The sequence below is a fragment of the Equus caballus genome, chromosome 1, assembly GCF_041296265.1.
Source record: "Equus caballus isolate H_3958 breed thoroughbred chromosome 1, TB-T2T, whole genome shotgun sequence".
Taxonomy (NCBI): Eukaryota; Metazoa; Chordata; class Mammalia; order Perissodactyla; family Equidae; genus Equus; species Equus caballus.
In genome coordinates, this window is record NC_091684.1 from 33748687 (window position 1) to 33769756 (window position 21070).

General features: G+C 45.9%; 1 protein-coding gene across 4 annotated transcripts in view; it reads left to right on the forward strand.

Moving 5' to 3' along the window:
* Positions 1-21070, forward strand: part of BLNK (B cell linker) — a 98100-nt gene that overhangs the window by 47397 nt on the left and 29633 nt on the right. For all 4 annotated transcript variants that reach the window (XM_070223625.1, XM_070223618.1, XM_005602352.4 and 1 more), the window contains 5 exons: positions 5714-5754; positions 9980-10136; positions 12993-13156; positions 18794-18875; positions 20123-20194. In XM_070223625.1, the coding sequence (XP_070079726.1) occupies positions 5714-5754; positions 9980-10136; positions 12993-13156; positions 18794-18875; positions 20123-20194 (516 nt within the window). The remainder of the gene's footprint in view (positions 1-5713; positions 5755-9979; positions 10137-12992; positions 13157-18793; positions 18876-20122; positions 20195-21070) is intronic.

The following is a 21070-nucleotide window of genomic DNA, read 5'->3' on the forward strand; positions in this document are numbered from 1 at the left end:
TCCACAAGCACCTGAGAGTCAGAACTGAGCAAGGCCTCTCTCCTTATACCTTTGGGCCCTGATATCCAGGGGCTGTTGTGATGTCCCCAGAAGGTCCACCTTCTCCGCCCACCATGATGTCATGCAGAGAGGAGATCAAAGCAATAATAAAGGGGGAGAGGCGGCAAAGGAAGGTAGCTGGACAGGGATTCTTGGGTAAATGTCCACCACAGAAACACAGGGTATGCATAACAACCTTTCTCCACTGAGGAAGTGAAATATAACACTGCTTTTGCCCCTGCCCTGGTGTCCTTAGTGAAGCCAGCATTCACTTCATTTTCTGTCTCGCATTTACACCCTAACTGGTGGTACCAGCAAAGCTGCCATGGGGAGAGCTATATTCGACATGAGTCCTGCCTCATGGAACTAAGAATAGAGGAATGAGACTTGGACTCACAGGTAGTTTAAAGCCTAGAAAGTCCTGAAAGATCACCCAATCCAAGCTTCTCATGTTAGGGATAACTGGAGCCCAGAGAGGCAAAGTGACTGCCCTAGGTCACACAGCCAGGTGATGGGTAAGCCAGGACTATGTCCCCCGTTTCCACACACCCAGCCCTCTGTTAATAGAGCCCTGTAAAGGGATGAAAGAACATACAGAAAAAGAGAATTTCTAAGATGTTAAGTATTTAGACTCAAATCACCTCTCCCAGCCAGCTTGGATCTGGGCCTTGGCCTCAGCTCCCCTCACAAGACACATCCCTTTCTCCTCCCAGGGTATACAGACTGTCCACTTGCTGCCTCCCCCGCAGCATCTGTAGTTCTGCTTTCTGTTTCTTCCCTGTCTGTCTCCACCACCGCAGCTAGCCCACCTCCCTACTTTCCTTCCTGCATCCTGCTATGGTTCCAACTGCCCCCTGAGTCCCACCACCAGCTCTGTAAGGGGAGAAATGGGCAGGGCCCAGGGGCCCAGAGCTTGGCCTCCAGAGTAGGATCAGGGCCACAACTGAGGCTGTAGGTCAGAAACACAGCTCTGGAGTGCTCCCCTCAATGCCAGTACCTGGAATGCCACCAGCATCCGCCGCAGGGTCTCTGGGCTCCTGATGACCCAGAACTGAGAAGCTGAATTCACACCCTCACCTTCATCCCTTCACTTAAGTTCTCACCACAGAGTCCTTCAGTGTCCTTCCAGCCATCCCCACCCATTCCCAAGACCCCCAGCCTGGTTCAGACTTTGTCTCTTCACACCTGAGTTGTTCAAACACCATCCTCGCCAACCTCCCCACTCCCAGCTTTGTCACTGGAACCTGCAGTGTCCACTGTGGCTGGAGCAGCCCCTTGGCTGGCAACAAATCTAGCTTTGTTTTCCCACTTGGCATATTTCTCCTGTGATTCTCCAGTGCAGCTCGTTCATTCTGTATGTGTCTGCACCTTGCGGATACCCCCTTCCACCAATCGGCTAAGCCCTGCCTCTGGCTCCGACACACAAGAACCCCCCTATCTTAGCAGATGCAAGGAGGACGCCATCCTTCATCTTCATTCTCTCCCCCAAATCGTGCTCATCCTTCAAAGCTGAGTTCCATCCCACCTTTGACACATAGCCTCTTGCAACCCCTCAGCCCTCACTGAGCACACCCATCTCCGCACTTCCCCAGCACCTGGCCGTGATTCCAGGTGCTCGGACGTTTATCAGGAAATTTTACACCGAACTGGATCATCCTCGGCCTGATACATGGTTGTTCTTCTAGACTCTAGGTCTTTTATTTCCATTATACAGGGTGTCTTGATGAGACTTTGGGGTCCTTTTGGCCTGGGTTGGAATCTGGCTTTGCCCCCTAGGCACTATGTGAACTTAGAAAGTTTTGCAACTTCCCTGAGCCTCAGATTCCTAATCTGGAGATAGGAATACCTATCCTTCAGGTTATTGTGAGAATTAAAGAAAAAGTCAATGAATAGTAATATTGATCACTCTTTGAGCCTTTACACTACGTATGTATCAGGTATTCTTCTAAGCACTTTCCATGTGTTATTTCATTTTCATTCTCTCAAAACCCTATGATAGAGGTACTACGAATAATGTCCATTTTAGTGAAGAGAAAACTGAGGCCCAGAGGTCAAACAGTTTACCTAAGGTCACACTACCAGCAAACAGCAGAATCAGGATGTTGAGCAAGGCAGCCTGACCCCAGAGCCTAAGCTGAAAACCCTGCATGTCTTGACCTGGAGCAGATGCTGAGATGGGGGCCATGGGGACATCATGGCCATTCTCATGTGTCCCATAGTGCCAGGTGCTGTGCCCGCAGTCTTGGGAGGGCCATGCAAATAGCAAAGCCAGGGCCAGGCAAGGAGAGGAGTCCCTCTATTGTGTCATGGGATTATGACACAGTAAATGGAGCATAAGACCCAAACCAGGAACAGGACATAATAAAAAAGGCTTCTCTGACAGGGAGGTCCAACCAGCATCTCAGCTTCCTGATAGAGGCGTGCTATCCCACAGCCCAAATTAAACCACATGGCCTAATTAACCTTGAACTGACCCTTCTGAAGATTTTATCCACTACATTGGAGACTTTCTTGGATCCTTTTCCTTGTGCTAGTCCTACTGTGTGGTTGCCATTAAAGTGAAATCGTTTTGGCCTTGTTTTGAGGGTTTATTAAGACATTGTCAATACCCAAGACAACAATAAGTAACATTAATAAAGCATTTACTGTATGCCAGGCTTTGCAAAGCACTTCACATTTATTATATTATTTAATTCTCATAAAAACATGAGTCAGGCACTATCAGCCTTGTTTTAAAGGTGAGGAAATTAAGCTGTAAACAATTAAAGTACCAGTCCATTGCCAAGCAGGTAGTAAAGAGCAGAGCTAGAATCTGAATCAAGGAAGCTGGTTCTAAAACTACTACTTTCACACTTTGGGAGGCTCCCTGAGATGCTGGAAAACCACCCACTACTTTGCATCTAGTACTTTGGACTGTCACATTTTTCAGTCTGGGTGATGACCTGCAAGGTTGTGACTTTATGAGTATGAAGCTGTGAGGTACCTGTGGGACCAGAAGATGGGTGTAGCTGGAGTGGGGGGCACCATCAGATGACCTCTCCCACATGATGCTTTTCTCTCTTTTCTGCCTCAATGTGCCATGATGCCTGGATTGGGCATTCTCATTTCTCCGGGTTTCATCTGAGTGCTCAGTGGAGGGCCAGGTGGTTCACATGAGATTTCAGCTACTGGAGCCAATACACATAGCCTGGCCTCCAATCCAGCCCCCATGCTCACTAGCCATATGAGCTCTTAGCCCCAGTTTCCTCAACTGCAAAATAGATATAATAATAGCACCTACTATGTATCCTGTTTTGAAGATAAATGAAGAAATACATTTGTAACAGTTAGCCTAGCACCTGGCACAATGGAAGTTCAATAAGTGTAATCAATTATTATTATCCTAATTTTCATTGATTCAACTCATTTACTGGTTCATACCTTTATTAGTGCATGGATTACAAATGCAAAATGCCATCCAGATATAAAGATAAATGAGATAGGCCTTGCTTTTCAGTACAGAGAGACAGAAATAACTTAATAATTGCACAGGGCAGAATGAAGTCCATGTGACATCTAGGTGCCAGAATCATCTAAGAGGGCCCAGAGGAAGGAGTGATGGGTTATGACCAGGGGAAGTGGGGAAGAAGTTTTGGAGGAAGAATGACAAATATTTCCATGGAAGAAGGTAGACGGGCTGAGAGAGCAGCATGGGCAGAGCAGAGAACTATCAAAAGTGCAGGATGGGAGGAACAAGCTGCCCGGTATTACTGGAAGTGAACCAGAAAGACCGCCACAAGAGAAGTCAATGGAGGGAAAGCGGGTAGAGAGAGGCATTTGAATGTGTTGACACAGAACCTTGACTTTACTCCATGGGGAGCCCCTGGTGATTCCTGAGGACAACAACAGCATGATCCAACCTTTATATTAAGAAGATAACTAGAAACAGTAGGAAGGATGTGTTGGAGAGGAAAGATAACGGAGATGCAAAAACTGGTTAGATGACTACTGCATCTGCTTTCATAGTTACTGATCCTAAAGTGGACCCTGACTCACTGAAACAGGGTGTTTCACAAAAGCATTTTGTAAAGGTTTATATTTTAAATGGTTGAAACAAAAACATCTTGCCAGCTTAAGTGTTGATCTTCAGTTATCCCCAAACTTAAGGTATTAGAAACGTATTCCCCCACTGGGCCAAGTATTGGCAATTGGGAAGAGGACTTATTCACCGATTCTCTTAGAGTTTCTTAGCAAACCCTAATGATTGCAATACACTATAATTTGGTATAAGTCAACCCAAAGAATAATTTAATGGGAATTATTTTCTGTTAATGTCTAAGTGTGACCCATATTTGACTTGTGAAATGGAGCTCCTTCTTAGCGCCTATCATGTTTTCCCAATAGAGGGCGCTATTGCTGCCATTGCTTAAAATCTGGCCACTTTGATCCAAAGATATCCTTCCTGCCCCCACTTCACCTCCGAAATTCTTTTCCTTGTGTGTCTGCGGAACCTCGCTGGAGCTGAAGTCAGTGGTCTGCCATGGCAGGGGGTAGAAATGGCAAGAAAATTTCTTCCGCGGTTTTGGAAGATTCAGGAACCATCCGCCTGTGGCTGCTCAGTGGGGTGGGAGAGGAGCTAGGACCCTCCATGGCGCAGTTGTTGTAGCCACTCTGCCATCTGGACCTGTGTCTGGTTGATCTCCTACATAGAGGAGTCCATCATATTTAACCTCTAAGGTCAGTTTGTGTGATGAGGTGGATGCTAAGATTCTCATATCCTAAATGCGTTTTGGAGGAAAAGGGTCAAATATTCTCCTTGGCTGTCATAATTCAGACCTATTTTATTCTTCAAGATCATAAGCTACTTAAGGGCTATTATAGCCATTTTTCTACCTCCTGTGGAGCCTAGGACAGTGCCTGCCCCCTGGAGCTCAAAGACAGTGAGGCAGCACGGAGCTGGGGCTCAGAGCACATGCTTGGAAGTCAACCTGCGGGGTTCAACCCCTGGCTGCACCGTTTACTACCTGACCTTGCACAAATGACTTATTTTCTCTAGGCCTCCGTTTCCTCATAAGGTTTTTGAGAGAGCTAAATGAACACAAAGCTCTGATAACATTGCCTGGCATGTGGTAAAGCACTGGATAAAAAGTTTTTTTATAAAAAAGTCAAAGTTAGAGCCAGAGAGAATCATAGAAGCTATCCCCTCATTTTACAAATCTGGAAACTGAGGCCAAGAGATGTTAGGTATTCTTGCCCACTCTCCAACGAGTTTGGAACAGAGCCTGGAGGAGAATTTAGGTCTATCTGACTCCCTGTGCCGTGCCCTTCCTACTACACCATCCACATACTGATTCAAAGAAATCCTTGGAAGCAGCACAGTATGGTTTGCAGGTCTCTACTGGGTTACTCTAAGGTCCCAAAAATGTCCTTTGACAAAGACAGACATGGGTTGGATGCACCATCTGTCTGCCCCAGTTGGACTTCTCTTAAGAATCTTTGAGAATCGACTTTAAAAAAAAGAAGATTTGAAAGTGAATGAACATGAGTGACTGTAATAACCGCTCAAGGAAGGCCAAGTAAATGGGACCAGGAAGCGCGAGGGCAGGGAAGACAGGTGCGGGCTGCTTGTGGACAGAGTGGAGCTGGCCGGCTGCGATTTACGCCTGTGTGTTCTGCTTCCCATATGTCATTTCAGGGAGCCCTGCTGATGAAGAGGAGCAGTGGTCAGATGACTTTGTGAGTATTTGCTCCTGGGACGGGAGGGTACTGCTTCCACCAGGGCCCATGGGAAGCCTTTTTAAGGGGTTGTTTCTGAATTACAGGCTGGTAGTCAGCTGCACATCACAGAGGTGAGATGACCGGGTTGGAAGGGCCACCTACAGACAAGGCAGCAATAACCTCATAACAGCTGACTTGAGCTAACACCACTATGTGCCAGGCTGCGAGCTTTATACGCATTACCTCATCTAATCCTCGCCACAGCCCTATGAGTAGGCATTCTTGTCCCCATTTTCTGCTGGTATTCAGAGTACTCACCAGCACAGCCAAAACAGATGTTAAAATGTTTACATATTTTCTTATCAGTTGGCAAATGCCTCTGCCCTGAATTCCCCAATACCCCCATCACCACCTGGCCCCTGCCTAGGAGCCCTAAACCAAAGGACAACTAAAGAGTGATCACCTGGCACATCCAGGACCTCCGGGACACTCTTCGGGGCCACGATCAGTAGCTGGGCCATATTAGTTGTTAAACATTTTGAATGTCAGCCCTGCCCATTTTACAGGTGAAGAAACCAAGGCGAGGAGAGTTTAAGTAATTGGCAGTTGCAAAATTCAAACCCAGGCCCTCAGATCTCGGAACCAGGCTTTTAAGCTCCATGGTGCTTGCCGTGACCAAGAGGACACTGGCAGACTCTGAGGGCCACAGAGTGAGAGAGAGGGACCTGGCCATGATGACATTGGGGGTGGTGTGTCAGAAGTAACTGTCAACCTCTTCTAGGTGGCTCTGCAACCCAGAGGGCCCCAGCAGCCACTTCTCTCTCTTGGGCTGAGTCTTGTATGGACAAGACATCCTAAAATCTTTTCTTCACAATAATTATTCCTCATTTACATCAAATTCATCCAGTGTTAGCCTGCTCCAATCTGTGAGTTTTATATCTGGAAGGGATCCAAGAGGGCCTCCACTCAACCACACATCCCATTTTAAAGATAGGGAAATCAACGCCAAGAGCATGAGAATGACTTGCCCACCATCACTCAGTGACTCAGTGGCCCAGTGGAATGAGCACCCAGGACTCTGGTCCAGTGCCCAGAATTGAGCCTAAGCCCAGCTCCGCGCTGTGTACATCACCCAGAGTTTATTCGGAGAATTAGGAGACGGGAGTTCCTCTCTTTTCAACTGCAGAGAAAAGATCTTTTAAAAGAGGGGAAGAGATGGCCTCTCTGCGAGTCACTGGGGCACGGAATTCCTCCTTGGCGCGGCAGCCTCTGATCCCCTAGAAGCACTGCTGCTGCGCCCCCTGCTGGCTGCACGCGCCGGGTCACATCTGTGGCAAAGTTAAGAAGCTGGTCCACGTTCACCAGGAAGCCAAGAAAATTGAGCTTGCTCACTTGCTGGATAAAAAGAGCACGCATGGGGACTTAGAAAACACAAAATGAAACCAGCCTGGAGAGGAGAGAGTGACTCGTGTCCCAAAGTCAAACAACCAAAATTAAGGTGCCGGCTATAATAAGGACTGAGTGAACGTCCCCATTTTCTGCTGGTATTCAGAGTACTCACAGTTATTTTTACCTTATCGGATTCCCATTGCACACAGAATGAAATCTAGGCTTGTTGCTGAGGCCTCCAGCCTGATGAAATCCAGCCCCTGCAGACATGTCCAGCCTTCCACACACCCTCTCAGCAGGGCCTTGCTCATCACACCCCAGCACACAGGCCTGCCCTCAGTTCCTACAATAGACCGAGGTCCTGCCTGCCTCAGGAATTCAGACTCATGGTCCCTGGGCAGGCGAAGGAAGAAGGGAAGAGAGGAGAAACCAAAGAACGCCCCCATTCTTCCTCCCTTTGTGGGCTCCTTCTTGTCCTTCAGGCTTGGCTTAAACGTCTCCTTCCCAGGAAGACCTTTTCAGCACCCGCATCCGAGGTGGATCCTCTCCTCCCACGACTCTCTGTCTCAGGACCCTGGTCATTCCCCTAAGTGCATCCATCGCCAGTGATAGCTATTTTATCTGTTTGACCATCTACTTCTCATTATTCACTATTTGTTTGTCACTGGTCTCCCCTGCTAGAACGCAAGTTCTGTGAGGGCAGGGACTGTGCTCAGAGTCAAGCACAATGCCTGGCTTGTAGTAGGTGCTCAATAAATATTAATTGAATGAATGAATGAATGAATGGACAATTCGAAAAGGTTTTTATCTGATGACACATCTCTTCTTCAAAGTTTCCATCAGATTGTCCACCGTATTGCACTTGCTCAAATACTGAATGAATGAATGACTTTTTTTGCCAGAATTTAGCATAATTTCGGGCAAAGGAGATTTTTTTTTAATTGTCTCAGAAGTTTGAACAGATTTCGCTTTTTATTCTCTTGATAAAAAGGCATTCAGCGCATTCTATTGTATTGGAGGGGAGTGTCCTAAGCCCCTCATGCTGGACTAGACTAGCCTTGGGAAGCCAAGCTCTTGCCCTCTTAAGCCCCCTGCCCCCGCCCGGGCCATCCTTTCACTCCCACTCCACCTCCAAGGCCCCCTTCCTAAGAATACCCATTGGCTTCTCCAGAACACAGATTGCAGACTCAAATTATTCAACTCTTCTGTGCCTCTGTTTCCTTGACTATAAAATGGGATTTTAGAAAAACTGTCTCAGGGGCTGGCCCAGTGGTGTAGTGGTTAAGTTTGTATGCTCTGCTTCAGCAGCCTGGGATTCATGGGTTCAGATCCCAGCCACAGACCTACGTACTGCTCATCAAGCCATGCTGTGGTGGCGTCCTACATATAAAATAGAGGAAGACTGGCACAGATGTTAGCTCAGGGCCAATCTTCCTCACCAAAAAAACCCAAAAAAACCCCCTATCTCATATGATTATGGTGAAGAGTAAATGAGGTATGCAGTGCATAGAAATTCAGTTATAATAATTATTATTATTATCATTATCCTATTCAGTCTAATTTCATATTCATGTTCAGGAAGGATGGTTGAGCTTCCCCCACCCCGCCAAATCTGCTATTCCTGAGATAGGGATTTCGGAAAATCCTCCCTACAGGAACTTCTTACCTCACCCCTTCCTGTCCCTTCCTGGCTCTCCCCGTCTGGGGCTCCTAGCTCCTTTCGTTCCCTCTCCCAACACTCCTCCAGCCACCTCAGGAAAAGCTGTCTTTGCAGCCCCCTTTCTCGTTCCCTACCTACTCTCCAACCCATTCTTCTCCTCTCTCCCCATCTCCTTGTGGACTGAGGAGGAAAGCACAGTCCTCACTCATATATTCATGCATTCATTCCAAACATACTGAGCTCCCATCATGTGCCGGCCATTACAGGCCCTGAGGATACAGCAATGAAGGAAGCACTACACCTGCACCACGCTTTATCTGCATCGATGTTGCACAATTGCAAGTGAAAGGTGACAGGCCAAAAGGCAGGTGCATCACCCATTCATTGGAAAGTCATGCACGGATCCTGCATTGTGTCAGGCACTCTGTGGGGTCAGTGGACACAGAGGCCAGAGGCCCTCTTAAGTCCTGAATCAAATACATCCCCCACACGAATATATGTATGTACACTCTACACATAAACTATCTTGAACAAAGTGCACAAGGACTGGTAACGCTGCCTCTGGGGAGAGGAACTGAGAGAGCAGCCGAGAGGGAGACTTTACTCTAGATCCTTCTAGACTGTTTGAACTTTAGACCATGTTAGCGTATTTTTCAATATTGACTTATATTAAAAAAAAGAAAGAAAGAGAATGGACTCTGGGTCAGTTTGAAGCCTGGCCCCTGCAGCTTGCCAGCTCTGTTTAAAAAAATTTTTTTAGAAGCCTCATCTCCTCAGAGGTATCTATATTTCTGGGCATCCCCTTACCCTCTCCTTCTTACACTTACTTTTTCCTCAACCATCAGCAGTCATGATAAATGAAACCTATTAGTTATTCTATTTTATTGAGCCCTTTTTCTATCTTTTTAGAATATATTTTATCTCCTACTGTTCTTTGACAACACACACAGTTTCAGCCACTCTTCGGGTTAAATGGTCCAGCGTTCCCCCAGGATAGTGGTCAAGGCGATAAACTCTGTAGGCAGAAAGGCCTGGCTTCCACTGAGCTTTGCCTCTTCACGGCTCCCTAACCTTGGTTAGCCAGCCTCCCCAAGCCTTGCTTCCTTACGTTGGGGGAGCAGCTGTGACCCCCTAAGGCAGGAGCTGCCCTGACCACTGAGTACAGAGCCCTGAGCATGGTGTCTGCACTTGCAGGACAGCGACTATGAAAACCCAGACGAGCACTCGGACTCAGAGATGTACGTGCTGCCCGCCGAGGAGACTGGGGACGATAGTTATGAGCCGCCGCCCGCTGAGCAGGAGACGAGGACAGTTCATCCAGCCCTGCCCTGCACCAGGGGCGAGTACATAGGTGAGGCACCCCCCAGACCCTGGGCGCTCAGCCTTCCGCACAGGGGGAGGTAGGGGAAGGCCGAGGTTGCAGGATGGTGGGCGTCTCCCACTCTCACCACCTCCGAGCGGGTCATCTGGTCACTCACCGGTAATGGAGCGCCAGCTGGAAAGCTTGCCCATTCGAAGGGGAAAGCTATGCTTCCTAAATCGGGAATATGAAAAACAGTCAGAAATAAAATGAGCATGCCCTGATGGTTGCTCAACCCCATGCCCACCCCAAAACTCGGCAGTCCATGAGAAATCAACCCTGAGATTAGTTCCCGCTTCTCTTCGAGCTTCCTGCACACAAGGTTCTGGAATTTCTCTTAAGACGTCTGTACAGAATAAGGATGACCTTCAAGGATCCCAGTGTGTGCTAACGCCCCTCCTTCCTCCACGCCTGCCCCCTCGCTGGCAGGCCAGACACACTGAGTCTAGACAGTGGATTTTTAACTATGGATGGGGATGAGGGCAAAGAATGCTAAGCTTAGAATTAGCCTCATAGGTTAAACGGACGCAGCTCAGCTCTGGCCTCCAGGCCTGAGTGTGGCTTTTAATGTCACCCAAGAAGTCAGTGTTACCATCTTATCAGGTGACCAAGTTCAGCAAAGGTGAGGAGCAGAGCGTGCCCATTATGATGATGGTGATGCCAGCGTTTGTACAGAGCATCCCTACATGTAAAGGGCTCCATGTCCATTGTCACTGCCATTAACTGCCTCTCTATGGGTACCAGGCACTGCCCCTCGCTTCATGCCACAATTAATCTATTGAGTACCTAGTGTGTGCCAGAGCTCAGCTGAGCACTGAGCATCCAGCAGCGGGCAAGGCAGACATTCTCCCAGACCTTTTACAGTTTCCAGTTTAGTGCTTTACACTCATGGCCTACTTCACCCTCTCAAGGATCTTATGAAAGACGTATTCACCCCCACTTCACCAAGGAAGAAAGTGAGGCTCAGAGGAGTGAACTAACGGGCCAAGATTTTATAAGTGATAGAGATGGGATGCGAGCTGGGCCCCTCAGCCCCCAAGAGCCCACGCTCTTCACCGCTCTGCTCCGCACGCCGCCCACCATGTTTGGTAAACCACCTTGTTCAATCATTAGAACAACCCTGGGAAGGACGGGGCTGCATTATGCCCATCTTACAGACCAGGAAAATGCAATTTCAGGGTGGTTAAGTGGCTCATTCAAGGGCTTTGTCTTCTGTGTTTTGCTACTTCTGATGGGCTTAAATCTGACTTTAAGAAATCTAAGTAAACTCCAAGAGCTGCAAATAAAACTACAAAAACCCACAGAGTCATATGCACAGCAAAATGGATGCTCTAGTGCCTGAGCACAGCTACATCACCCAGAAAGAGGCTGCTGAGAGGGCATCAGAGGTGAAGTTAACCGCACACCTTCGACAAGGCAGAAGTGCAGGCTGAGGGCAAGAGCAGACACCAGGAGGGGAGCAGAGATGCGGTATGACAGGCAGGAGCGGCTGCATTGAGCTCGAGCTCAGCTCAGGGTGGGCTGTGGCAGGAGGAAGCAGCAGGAAGCCAATAATGCAGCACCAAGGCCAGTGGGGGCGCCTGTGCTGTTCCCAGCACGGGGAGCAGGCCAGGTTATCCTTGTGCTGAGATTTTCCTTAATGTATCAGTCCAAATCCACGCTCACAGCATCGTCTGGGTCGACCCCACATTGCCTAAGCCCTCCACCGCATCACATAGATAATACTAGTTCTATTAATTAGGCATTGACTCTGCCAGACACACTGCTCCTCCTGCCTTCAGTGCTTCCCTCCTAATCCCTACAATAATTCTCTGAGGTGGAGATTATGATCCTCAGTTTAAAAATGAGGAATATGAGTCCCAGAGAGGTTGAATAATGAATAATTAGCCCAAAGGGGAGCAACTAGCGAGTGGCAGAGCAGGGGACTGAACCCTGGGCCATTTGGCCTAATACCTGCTGAGGACAGCCCTGGACCAGCGGGAATCACGGGTTCTCCATGATTTGAGGGAATTCATGGAGGGGAGGAAGGTGTAGCTCACCCAGGTGAGTAGTCAGTCACAACCCTAAACACACCTTAGAATAACCTGGGGGACTTTTAAAACCTATAATGCCAGGTCGCTCCCCAGAAGTTCAAACCAGTAGCACTGCGGTGGGGCCTGGGCCTGGGCATTTTTTAAGGCTCCCAGGTAGTTCTTATGTGAAACCAGGATTGAGAATTACTGCATTTAAGGGTTCAGGGGGCAAAGTGAACCGCCCCCCTTAGACCCCCACCCCACCAAGGTCATCGTCCCCTCTGTTCCACCGAGTGCTGGGCTGTCATCTCTCCTTGGTCCAAGGTTCTCCATTACCCTCCTGGGGAAATGGTTTGGGTTTTTTTTTTTGGAGGAAGATTACCCCTGAGCTAACTACTGCCAATCCTCCTCTTTTTGCTGTGGAAGACTGGCCCTGACCTAACATTCGCGCCCATCTTCCTCTACTTTATATGTGAGACGCCCACCACAGTATGGCTTTTTTGCCAAGGGTGCCATGTCTGCACACGGGATCTGAACTGGCGAACCCCAGGCTGCACCGAAGGTGCGCACTTAACTGCTGCGCCACCCAGCCGGCCCCTGGGGAAATATTTTTGATGAGGACATTCTTCTGGTTTTTATAATGTAAGTCAATGAATGGGCCATTGAAATTTTTGCCTAAAATGTCATTTTACTCTTTAAAGGAATGCCCCGATTAACAACTTGTAGCTACACAGATGCCCATGGCTTTGTACTTTTCTAGATCACAGCGGCTTCCACCCAGGGAATGAGCCAGAGCCCCTTCATCTTGTGCTTTGTTATTCTTGTTCCTTTCAAGACAATCGATCAAGCCAGAGGCAGTCTCCACCCTTCAGCAAGACCCTTCCCAGTAAGCCCAGCTGGCCTTCGGCAAAGGCGAGGCTGACCTCCACTCTGCCAGCTCCGACTTCTCTTCAGAGACCTCAAATCCCACCCAAACCCAAAGAACTTCTCGAGGACGAGGTAAAGTAAATGTGTCCGGAAGGTTTCCCAGACCGAGTGGGAGGCAGGATGCAGGGGGCGAGGCCAGGACAGACGGTCCGGCCTCCAGCGTGTCTTCCTTCCTCCGTGCCCTGCTCCCTCCCCGGCCAGCACTAACTACCCTGCCCCACTAACTCTCCACTGTTAGGCTGAAAGGATGCTTTTTTCTCTAACAATGGCATACGTGGCCTCATTTTAAGCATTTTCATTTACGAGGCGTATAGCATAAATGTCAACGCCGGATCTGTACCCCTTTTATTGTCCCCTGTTTCTCTCCTCTCGGTTTCCTGTGAATCTCTCTTTCCTCCGTAAGTTATTCCGTCTTTATTCTCCTTTGCTTCTCTGCCCGGTCCCACCTCGCTTTCTTTCCCCACCTTCTTTTCTCTCTGCCTCTCCACTTTCCTCCTCTCAGGTGCAGAGGGGTGCGGTGGGACGCATAATGGAAACCCCTGGTCTGTAGAGGGACCCTGCACAACCCGTAGAAGAGAGCTGACCCCTCACTTCCCTGTGGCAGCTCTTGCTTCTCACTCCCTTTCCCTAGCCCCTGGTATCCAGGGACCCACCTTTACAGATTGTCTGGGACCCAGGTCTGGGTTTATCTCACCAATCTCCTCTCTGTCAGCGCCTTGCTTTATATGAGTCTTATTCGCTGTGGAATTGCTCCCGTTTGAAAATGAACAGGTAAGCTCATTCAGACTGTTGTCGGAATGACTGATAAAGTCTAATATGTTGTGGCTCCCAGAGGTACTTGCCCTGGACTTGGGGCAAGCCAGATAACACACAGAGGGATTCTGTGTGTCATATATATAGGATTCCTTTCCACCATATTCTAGATTCTTTACAAAATCCAGTTTTCTAGTTTCTCCTGAAAACTGAAGGCCTGGCAACACTGGGCCAGCCATGGCCTCAAAGCAACTGGGCCTCATGGCAACCCTCCAGCTCAGCTGTGAATCCTGGTCCCTGTTCCCATCTGTCACGGTCCCCACTACTCATTACAAGGCATGCACACACCTTACTCTGCACATGCCCCCATTACTATTCCCTGCCTTCTCCTGTAAGCAACTTAGTTTATGACCTCTGCTCTAGAGATACTTTAATTCAGAAAGTCAGCTGACTAAGAGAGAGTGTGGTTTGTCAGTCCCCAGTCTGTCATGTCAGAGGTGATGCTGTCCTTTCAGGGTGAGAAGAGGGTGGCAAGGAGAAGCTGAGCAGGGGACAGATTGGGGAGAACAGCTGTTAGGGTCTCGCTGTGAATTCTGCCAGCACCCAGCAAGTCCATGTGAAGATATCAATTCAGACACAGAATACAAATGAATACTGTGGATTATGTAAGGCTCTCCATTTCTGTGAATAACTGAGAGTGGGCCCCAGTGGGGAGAGGCAGAGTTTTGCTAACAGTAGCTTTGTGGAGGTGGCTCAGGCAAGTTTGAACCAGGGGGAAAAGGAGAAGTATAGAGGAGGCACATTCTGGAATGGGCAGATGGACAACCAAGATAAGAAGGAGGTTAAAATAGAAAAAAGAGGCCAACATTAAGATCTGACTGAGCCATTAGATAGGAAAAGAAGAAGTCAAGTACAAGCATAAATAAAAATGTTTAGCTCTGCCATACGGGTTACAGGAAAAATACAGGGGTGTAGGCTAACCAGAGAGTTGGAGATGGGACAATGACGCGTAGGAGGAAGGAGCAACTGTGCTCTAAGGATGAGAGTGGCTAACATTTGACAAGTGCCACGTATCAGCTCGTGTTCTGAGTACTGTATATATATTATCTCATTAAATCCTCACAACAACCCTATGAAGTGTGTACAATTACCATCCCCATTTTACATATGAGGAAACGGTACAGATGAGGTGCAAAGGGGTTGAAAAGCGCATCCAAGTTCACAGAGGTAAATGGTAAAGCAGGCATTTGAACCCAGATAATGAGCTCAGGTGCTAAACAGCTATCCTGTATCCTTTCTCCAGCATCCCCCGAGGCAAGACTAGCTTATAATTCAGCACAAATGTGCCAGGCACTTGGTGCCCAAAGCAGACCTGGTATTTGTCCTTACAGGGCTTCAGTCTTGTGGTTTTGTGTGACCTTGGACAGATTACTCAACTTCTCTCAAGTTCTGCATATGTAAAAGGAGGATAAACATTCTTAACTTAGTAGGAAGGTGTTATTGTAAGAATTTAATAAAATAATATTTGTAAAACTATTATATGCTTACGTGAACTGTAATAAGGAAGAAACTCATATGGGCATTTAATAGCTAATCTAAATGATTCTTGATAAGCAATGGGAAAGTGAAAACAAGACGAATCTGTGGCACTCTTATTTTTCAAATCTGTAGTCTGGGGGAAGGCAAACTGTAAATGCCTGTAGCAAGTGTCTTACTACTTAATATCAAAACATTGGAGTTGCCCTAAGATAATTTTTTAAATAATCATCTATTTATTTTTAAATGATGCCATTGTAAAAACTAAAGAAGACTTTCTAATGGCATGTGGGTGGTAGTGGAATAACCTACCCAGCTCCAAAAGATCAATCACTGATGCATCTACAGCTAGGTTTTTGTGATGTAAACATGGAAAATAGATTTTAACATATGCATTTTATTTTATGCAGTACATAAAACACTGCAGCAATGCGAAGGTGGACATGTTAGGACACAAATTGTGATGGTTCTTGATGATTTGCTTATTTTGCCAGGCAACAACTTTAAAGCTTTGAATTTCAATTGAATTGAATTGCTGGAAATATACATTATACATTCTTTCTCCTTAAATCCCATAATAAGGAGTGGGAAGGTGGTGGGGAGGTAAAGAACTACAAACAGAATTTGTTGGAATTGGATTAAGTCTCTTTCTCTATCTTTGCTCTTTTAAACTAAAAATTTCTCAACTCCAGAAATATCATTACTCTAAACAGGTCAGATTCTAGACCTTGCAGATAAACCATCTTCTACCTGTAATCAAGTACTACAGAACAAACAAATGCAAAATTGAGAATTCAGAGGAAAGAATAAATTTTGAGGTGGTGAAGCAAGATTAAGAAAGTTTGGGTGGGGGCATGGTGCTTCCAAGTTCCCTATATCCATTCAGATATTATTGCTGAGTGCCAATACCAATGTTCTGTGTTCAGCTATAAGATACTTGAAGATTTTGTTGACTACAGGCTTTGAGAGGATGGGCAGGTCCCCCTGGGGGCTCAGCCTCTCCTCTCACAGGAACTGGCCCCTGGGAGAGAAGCTGGGCTCTGACAACTTGTCACTCTGGCCACAAGCTAATCCAGAGAGATAGACCCATGGAACCAAAAGGGTCCTACAGGGATGCTGAAGCCACTCAACATCCACATTTTTCAAAGCTGCTAAATCAACCTCTTTCCAGCCTTAGCCATTTGGTCAAATTTCACTTCAATTCAGTGAGGCTCTTAACTGCTCTGGGAACACATATACAGACAAGGAAGAGTCTTTTAGGGGTTCGCTGGCCTCACTGTGTTAGAAGCTCATGGTTTAACACAGTGAGGCCAGTGACATAACAGAGGTGAGGACCAGGTTCCTTGCACCACAGAGGAGCAAGTGGTCACCTCCGATTGACAGGGTCCAGGAAGACTTCTGATGATTCAGTGATTTACCCCAAGTCATAAACCAGAAAAGAGCCTAGCAAGGATATCCCCCCAGATCTGTCTGATTCCAAATCCTCATCTCCTTCAGCCAGGTTGTTTCTGAATGTGATTGAGAAATTGAGATACTGCATGAGTAGAACCACCTGGTCCCTCTTGGCCAGGTTTAGAGGAGAAAAAAGAGATGAGAAATAGCAATTAAATGAAAAAAAAAAAAGGTATAAATAAGACAGAAGGAGTAAAGGAAGGAAGCAAGCAAGCAAGGAAGGAAGGAAGGTACTCAAAAGTAGTGGGGACTCGGTTCTTGAACTGTAATCCTGTCTCTACCACCTTTTTACTATGAGAACTCGAGCAAGCTACTTAACTTCTCTCTGCCTGTTTCTTCAAGTTTCTTGATCTTAAATGGAGCTGATAGTGGTGGCTACCTTATTGGATTGTTATAAGGATTAAATGAGATAACACATGTAAAATACTTAGAAGAGCACCTGGCAATAAGTGCTCAATAAATGTTTGGTTTTTGTTTTTCCTGGTACCCATCTTGGCTACCCATCAAGACAGGTTGTAAAAACCACTTTGGAGATCTGGTTACCTCATTTGATTATTAATATAAAATCCCTCCCTCCCAATATTTATAGTTAATTGATTATTGACAAAGGTGCCAAGACAATTCAATGGGGAAAGAATAGTTTTTAAACTACCTTTAAACTAGTTTTATGGTACTAAGATACTGTATACCCACATGCAAAAGAATGAAATTGGACCCCTGTCTCACACTATATACAAAAATTAACCAAAAATGTATCATAGACCCAAATGTAAGAAATAAAATTACAAAACTCTTAGAGAAAAACATAGGTATAAATCTTTATGGCTTTGGGATAGCCAAACATTTCTTAGATAGAACACCAAAAGCAGAAGCAACAAAAGAAAAAATAGATAAAATGGACTTCAAAATTTAAAACTTTTGACCTAAAAATGATACCACTAGGAAAGTAAAAAGACAGTCTACAGAATGGGAGAATTTTTTTCCCAATTATATATCTGAGCAGAGACTTATGACTAGAACATTTAAAGAACTCTGATAACCCAATAATAAAAAAGATAACCCAATTAAAAATGAGCAAAGAAACAGACTTTTCTTCAAATAAATAGCCAATAAGTACACAAAAAAGATGCTCAACATCATTAACCATCAGGGAGATGCAAATCAAAGCCACAGTGAGATACCACTTCACACCTACAAGGATCTACAAGGATAATAAAAAAGACAGACAATAAAAAGTATTGGTGAACATGTGGAGAAATTAGAACCCTCATACATTGCTGATGGGAATGAAAACTGGTGCAGCCACTTTGGAAAACAGTTTGGCAGTTCCTGAAACTGTTAAACATAGAGCTATGATACGACCCAGGAACTCCACCACTATGTATATTCCCAAGAGAAATATACATCTACAGAAAAATTTGTACATGAATGTTCGTAGCAACATTATTCATAATAGCCAAAAAGTGGAGACAACTCAAATGTCCACCAATGGATAAACAAAATGTGGTATATTCATACTGTGGAATATTATTTGGCCATAAAAAAAGAAAAGAAGTAGCGATACATACTACAACAGGGCTGAAACTTGGAATCATTATGCCAGGTGAAAGACGTCGCAAAAGACTACATATTGTATGATTCCAGTTATATGTAATGCCCAGAATGGGCAAATCTAGAGACAGAAAGTAGATTAGTGGTTGACTAGGTAAGGGGAAGGGGTTGATGAAGAGTGGCTAATGGGTACAGGGTTCCTTTTGGGGGTGATGAAAATGTTCTAAAATTATATTGCTGTGATGTTGCACAACTCTGTGAATATACCAAAACCCACCAATTTATACACTTTCTATATGAGAATTTAATAGTATGTGAATTGTATCTCAATAAAGATTTTTTTTAAAACTGCTCCTTCCCATGCAGCAAGCCATGAATGGATAGCATCCTCCTCATTTATTTCTGCAATTCTTTTAGGCTGACTATGTGGTCCCTGTGGAAGATGAAGATGAAAACTATATTCATCCCACAGAAAGCAGTTCGCTCCCATCCGAAAAAGGTAAGAGTTTGTAGTTTTGAGCACTGAAAACTTCTAGCAGTTGATGGGGGCATACAAGACTATTTGGTAGCAAGCAGTGAGGGGCTTGGAAGTGATGGTGCCCAGGCCTCTCTTCTCTGTGGTCACAGCCTTTGCCTTCTTTGGCTGGTCAAGCAGAGATCAACAGTGAGCACCCATCTCTGTGATTCATAGCCTTTACCCTTCTTCCTCCATCCTCTTCCATGATTTAATGATCCCATCTCAAACTGTGGAAGCACCTAGGTTCTTATCCTGAGCTCCTCACTTAGAATAGATTTCTCATAAACCCTAATACTCACAAAGTCATCAGCCGCCATGTTGGCCTTACAAATATTGCACCAGGAACAAATTTCCACAGAGGACTGAAAAAATAAGGATATGCTCTGAGTCCTGATTCTTTAAATTTAGTGTTGTCTCAGGCCCACAAGAAATGTTTCATTTGTAAACCGTTGGCAGAATAACAAATGCAATTACAAACAAATTATGTTAAAAATCCAGGGCCACATACCCTCAGGTCAGGCGTGGAGCAGTCCATCTTTACTCTGGATGTAGTTTCTGTGGAGAATAGAATCCTGCATAAGCGATGCCTCTTCAAGTAACATATTCATCTAATAAACTCCACTCCAAAGCAGCAGTACTAGTTTCTACTCTGTCGTCGTGTCGCAGCCCTCTCCTGCACTCCCTAAGTATCACCAACAGCTTCAACACTCACCTGAATCCCTGAGCCACCCATCACCATGAAACAATAAATACATGTTAAACCACCGCCTCCCCTAAACTCCACACAATCCTGGAGAATTTGTATGTGTTGCATGTGGCAGGGGAGGTGGGGCTATCAATTGGGCTCCTCCACCATTAGGTTCAATACACTGCTCCTGATTTTACAAAAAACAAAACTTTCATCTCCTAGACCTCCAGTTTGGCAAAAGAAATTCCAAGCCAGTATTCACTTTAACAAAACGCCTGTCATAAAATAATTTGATTAGTCCTTTAATCATTAATACATTCATTCTAAAGATATTTCTTCTGGGAAGGCTTCTTTTAATGGCTTGTGTGTTTAATAAGCGTGTCTCATTCTTTGCACATGCCCTTTCTGACCCATCATTCCCACGATGCATTTTTCCATAAGTGTGATTCTCCCTCTGTAGACTGTATCGTGTCTGTGTGTGTCTGGGAGCATACTGTATGTATATGTGTATTAAACACATTTATATATTTGTGTGTTTAAGCTCCCATGGTGAATAGATCAATCAAGCCAAATAACTCCTCAAAGCCAGCCTCTTCTCCAGGGACAACTTCGGGTAAAGTATATGCGTGATTCGGTGGGGTTTTTTTTGTTTTTTATTGTGAGATGATTGCATTTGTAGGTTTGGTTTTTAATCTATTTGAAATAAGACAAACAACTCAAATGCTTATTAATGAATAATCCCTTGTATTTCCAAATGTCTCAATAAATGGTAATAGAGGCCTTATCCTCATCCACTGTCTCGTGGCACCAGTATTGAAGGGACTCTCACTCCTGGCAAGTCCTGGTGGTGGCTAAGAGCTTGGATTTTGAGCCAGACAGACCTAGGTTGGAATCCCAGTGCTCCCAGTTGCAGCTGTCCCACTATGGGCTTGTACTTCACTTTCCGAGCATCTATTTTCTCGTCTGTAAACGGAGATAAAGCCCCTGCCCTGTGACAGGAGAATTCTGAAATTGTGAATGGGAAACTCTTAACGCGCTGCCTGGCACGCAGTACGTGCTCAGTAAAGAGTATTATTTTCTGTTTCTTTAGAGTTCATGCATTCTTCTGGTTTCACTTCTCTTGTCTAAGCTGATCACTCTCTGGTGTCCAACCTTGACCTGATTTTCCTTTTGAAGACCTTGACGTTCCCACCACCTCAAGCTCAAGGCATCCCTCACCAAAGTCTAAACTCATCACCTCCCTACCCTTTGGATGTCCCTCTTCCTCTTTGCATGTCAGCCTCCAGGCTGCGTCTCTATGCCTATGTTCTTTCCAAAGCCTGCAATTTCTTTTTCCTGAATTCACCCTTCCATTTTAGTTGCCACCACCCTATTGCAGTCTTTCTTTACTTTATCACCTCACACCTTCTTGTTTGCGAGAGTCCCCTATCCACATCCCTGCCGCTAGGCTCTTTCCCCAGTCACTAGACTGAGCTTCTGAATGCCTCCA